The sequence below is a fragment of the Trachymyrmex septentrionalis genome, unplaced genomic scaffold, assembly GCF_001594115.1.
Source record: "Trachymyrmex septentrionalis isolate Tsep2-gDNA-1 unplaced genomic scaffold, Tsep1.0 scaffold60, whole genome shotgun sequence".
Classification (NCBI taxonomy): domain Eukaryota; kingdom Metazoa; phylum Arthropoda; class Insecta; order Hymenoptera; family Formicidae; genus Trachymyrmex; species Trachymyrmex septentrionalis.
In genome coordinates, this window is record NW_017305779.1 from 5,732,199 (window position 1) to 5,736,454 (window position 4,256).

Genomic DNA, 4,256 nt, shown 5'->3' on the forward strand with positions numbered 1-4,256 from the left:
GATTTGTAGTTTCAAAATCGACGTATTTAGTGTCGCTTTTTCGAGCACACTAATAATATCATACTTATCAAAATCCCGGCTCTATAAGTATTTTGGATGGAATGACTTTTGTCAGGAGAGCTGCGTTTTAACTCCCATATTTGAAAAATCATGTGGCAAGATCTGTCTAGGAATGTAATAGAATCCTTACAGCTAATTAACTAATATCATTACGACCTAAAAATTTGTATAAATCAGCAAATGAAATTTGTTAATACTGAGCGTTATCATTAATTTTTTCAGCAAGATAACACTTTCAATTAAATGTATCTAATAAAAACATTTCCAGTCTGAAGTTTTTCGTTTTGCACATATTAATTAAAAAATTTTCAAATTTAATTTCAACGGAATAAAAATATCGCTTCCTTTCAAAAGAAGTTTTTTAAAACAAGTATTATATTCAAAATATTGCGCACATTAAAGTTAATATATAAAATCTTTCCTCGCTCATTGCACTAAAGATAATGGGTGAAATAAACTCTGGCTAAAAAATTAATATTGTAAACTAAGCACGTTATACGTTGGAACCTTACTGAATAATTTATAAATTATGAATAAAGAGATCAAATTAGTAGCAAATGAGATTCATTCATCATGGGGGATTACGCACGTTATCTCGACATAAACTGTTATTCTCTTCCTACCATGAGCGCATTTTGATTTATAAAGCAGTACTTTCTATCGGTGACGTCGGACGATTAGGCGTGCAGCATCTTTCGGGTGTATGGCACAAGTCCGGTGTGTCCCTCATTTGTACGAAATCGACGTCCGCGAAGAAATCGCTTTTCATAGTACCAAGTGCGCTGTCGGAATCGAAACTATCCTGCCTACAAATGTCAATACCCTTGTAGCATCCATTATACTCGGCCAAACTGTTCGGCATCATCTTTGAATCACTATCATAAATAGACGAAGTCATTGAGTTTTTTGGACCATTGGTCGTCGATTTGATTTCAACATCGTCATCATTCCTACATTGTTTGCTATGTATATTGAAGAGGTCATCTTGCCTCGAAATGTTGGAATTGGAATAAAGATTGTTTGTATGATACAAGCCTGAATTTTGCTTTCCCAAGGAATGATTTTCACGAAAATCATCTTTCGTGAAAGTATTGAACGGTGAGTAATCTTTGTATTTAGACATGCAATCTAATACTGTAAGGCTTCCCTGTCTTGATAAGATACTGCCGACATCAGACATATTGCTTACCCGTCTGGACAGTCTATCTTTAATAACTTTTTCATCTCCCATATTTTCTTGAATATTCGGTGGGACTTTTGATTCTACGGATTTCTGAGATAAAATGCCATCAACTTTATCTTTAGCAATTTCTTTACTGGAAAACGCGGTCTTTGATGTCTCTTTGGTTGGTGATATTTTCGTCCTTCGCAGATATGATCCTGAAGAGGGTTTAGAACTTTCGCTAACTATTTTCTTCGAATCGGTATCACTACAATTTGCCGTATTAATCGTTTTATTTTCCTTTTCCATGGCGCCAATAGATTTACCGATTTGCTTTAGATAAGAACCGACGGAGCATGCAGCATCCGGTATCTTGAATTTGCTCTCCGATTTTGTCTTATGACCACTTATATCGTTACACTTCTCTGCCGATTTATGTTTCAGACTGTTGATCTTGTATGAACCTTTACTGTCAATTATATATTCTGAAGCGTCGGATACCACGCACGGACTCGCACTTCCTACGTACTTTATTTTTTCAACAGTGGGTGGTACTCGGGTTAAATTATATTCATTCGTGTCGATCTGCTTCGGATATGTCTCCTGCTTCAAGTAAGAATAGGTATTTGGAATGTCGGGAGACATATCTTTCGATTTGATATTGTTACTCTTCAGATATCGTCCACTAAAACAGCTGGAATCAGGTGAGATCACTATATCAGACTTCTCTTTGTCGGACACGAAGTCTTTTGATTTGGAACTTTGCCTCGAGTAACGTCCCACATTGCCCGAACTGTCGTTACTCTTGCTGTTTTGCCTTGTGTATCTATTACGCGGACTCATGACTTCAGGCACATGAAGCGTGTTACTCGACGAAGGCTCTGTCTCACGTTCCAAAGTACTGTCGTCACAGCCGCTGGATTGCTTTTTCTCTTGGTGTACTTGACCTTCCTTAATAGGCTTCAATTGTGGTGCCAGAGTTTCCGGAGTCGTGGACTCACTGCTGCTCGGACTCGGTCCTTTATAATTTCTAATGTCGAAATCTAGATCTACTGGCAATTCGGCACCTACCGACAAATGCATCGCCAATCCTTCTAGCCAAACCTCCATAACTTCAAACGGTGGCCTCTTGTCAGGATTCAGATCGCAACAAAGAAACGCGATCATGTAAAAAGTCTCTGGGCAATTGGAACAAAATTTTTCCTTGAAAACATTTTGATTTAAACCAAAATCCGAGGATCTCGGTAAATAATCAGGATCTGCCTGAACCCGACCTATAATCTCGCAGACAACGATGCCGAAACTGAATATATCTACTTTCTCATCGTACTTATTGCCTTTCATCATCTCAGGAGCCATCCAATAAGGATTTCCGACAACTGTGTATCGTTTCTTCCGTTCTTTCTTCGAAGTTTTCGCCTCTCCATTGGAATGTCGATTATACTTGCGATTGTCTGGCGAGCTACCATTTTGAATGATCCTCGCCAGCCCAAAATCGGCAACAACAACAGTCTTATCCTCGCGAACGAGACAATTGTGCGAATTCAAATCGCGATGAATGATGTTCATAGAATGCAAGTAGGCCATGCCGGCGGCAATGTCTTTCGCAAATGATGTACGCTGTTCCCACGGCAATGGTTCGTTCGTATCGTGAAGCAGGGCCCTTAACGTGCCACCTGCTATATATTCGGTAACCAAATGCAGTTTCTTGTCCTTATAAAGAACACCGATAAATCGAAGAACGTTGTTGTGATGTAATGACCGCAATACCGCAACCTGTATTGAATTATTATTAAACACAAGACATAGGAGATATCAGCTAAATCTAACAACTATTTAACACTGGAATGCCCAGAATATGCAAAATTGGAACATTAAAATATTAAATTGTTCGTATAGCAAACGTAACATTTTTTCACTTTTTTCCCATTTGTATATGTTAATTTTACAAAATTTGCATTTAAAAAAGTTACCTCTTTTAGAAAATTCTTTTGCGCATCCTCGTCCACTCTGTATAATTCTTTCAGAACCATGACCTCGTTTGTGTCACGATGCGTGACCTTGAATACTTGTCCAAAAAATCCTTTGCCTAGGAGCTCGCCTTTCACCAGATCGCTCGCTCGAAATATTCTCTGATTCTTTGGCTCTACGCGAAATGACCTGGTACGGCTTAGATCATAAGTAGGATTCGTTGGTGAAGATCTGCAATAACGTTTGATTTAGTGAATCATATCGTAATTTATTAGTCAACTGCTGAATGTATTCTGTATTCGTTACCCTACCCTTCGAGCAATCGTGACATAGAACTGCTACGTTCTTTATGCATAGGATCTCTCGTTCTTCGTAATTGTCGACTCCGCGCACCACTGATGTAACCCTCATCCCGGCGCTTAAACAGCCGTTCTTTGCTTTCAGGACTTATCCTGGGAGTGCCGACATATGTCAGCATTGCTGAGGATGGTGAGGAAAAAGTGGGTCGTCGTGAAACCGCATCTGGATCGTGCTCGATAGTCAACTAAAACGTCGAATAAACCGTAATTTATCATTCAATTTAACTGCAAACTGCCTCAATAAAAAAAGATACTTTGAAAATACTTTGGCTTACTTGTAAAACTGTGTCCGAATATTGTATGAGATTTTCAATACTTTCCACCGGTTGATCTTTAACGGGGGTGCCATTTACTTCCAAGATTCGGTCGCCAATATGTAACGATATAAGATCGCTCGACATGTTCAATCTGCAACATTCATTTCAATCGAATATTTTTATTATCGTTACTTAAAGGTGCCTCCAGATGATATGGTCAATGTATATGCCAATTTTGCACACATTCGCTAAATATTGGCTTACATTCAATGTGGATTATATATACTGTGTGTATATATATATGATATTTGCTAATATTGATAAACGTTGATCATATCGTCTGGAGGCGCTTGAAATCACACATGCAAACAGTTGCATGCAATATACATGTACATACATACATTCACACACACACACACACACACACACACACACACACACACACAC

At 38.5% G+C, this 4,256-nt stretch overlaps 1 protein-coding gene across 4 annotated transcripts in view; it reads right to left on the reverse strand.

The window, feature by feature from the left end:
• Positions 1-455: 455 nt before the first annotated feature.
• LOC108752580 (LIM domain kinase 1) overlaps positions 456-4,256 on the reverse strand; it is a 6,791-nt gene continuing 2,990 nt past the window's right edge. For all 4 annotated transcript variants that reach the window (XM_018493498.1, XM_018493500.1, XM_018493497.1 and 1 more), the window contains 4 exons: positions 3,828-3,960; positions 3,505-3,737; positions 3,196-3,424; positions 456-2,998 (listed from right to left, as the gene is read on the reverse strand). In XM_018493498.1, coding sequence (XP_018349000.1) covers positions 701-2,998; positions 3,196-3,424; positions 3,505-3,737; positions 3,828-3,960 — 2,893 coding nt within the window. In that variant the 3' untranslated portion in view covers positions 456-700. The remainder of the gene's footprint in view (positions 2,999-3,195; positions 3,425-3,504; positions 3,738-3,827; positions 3,961-4,256) is intronic.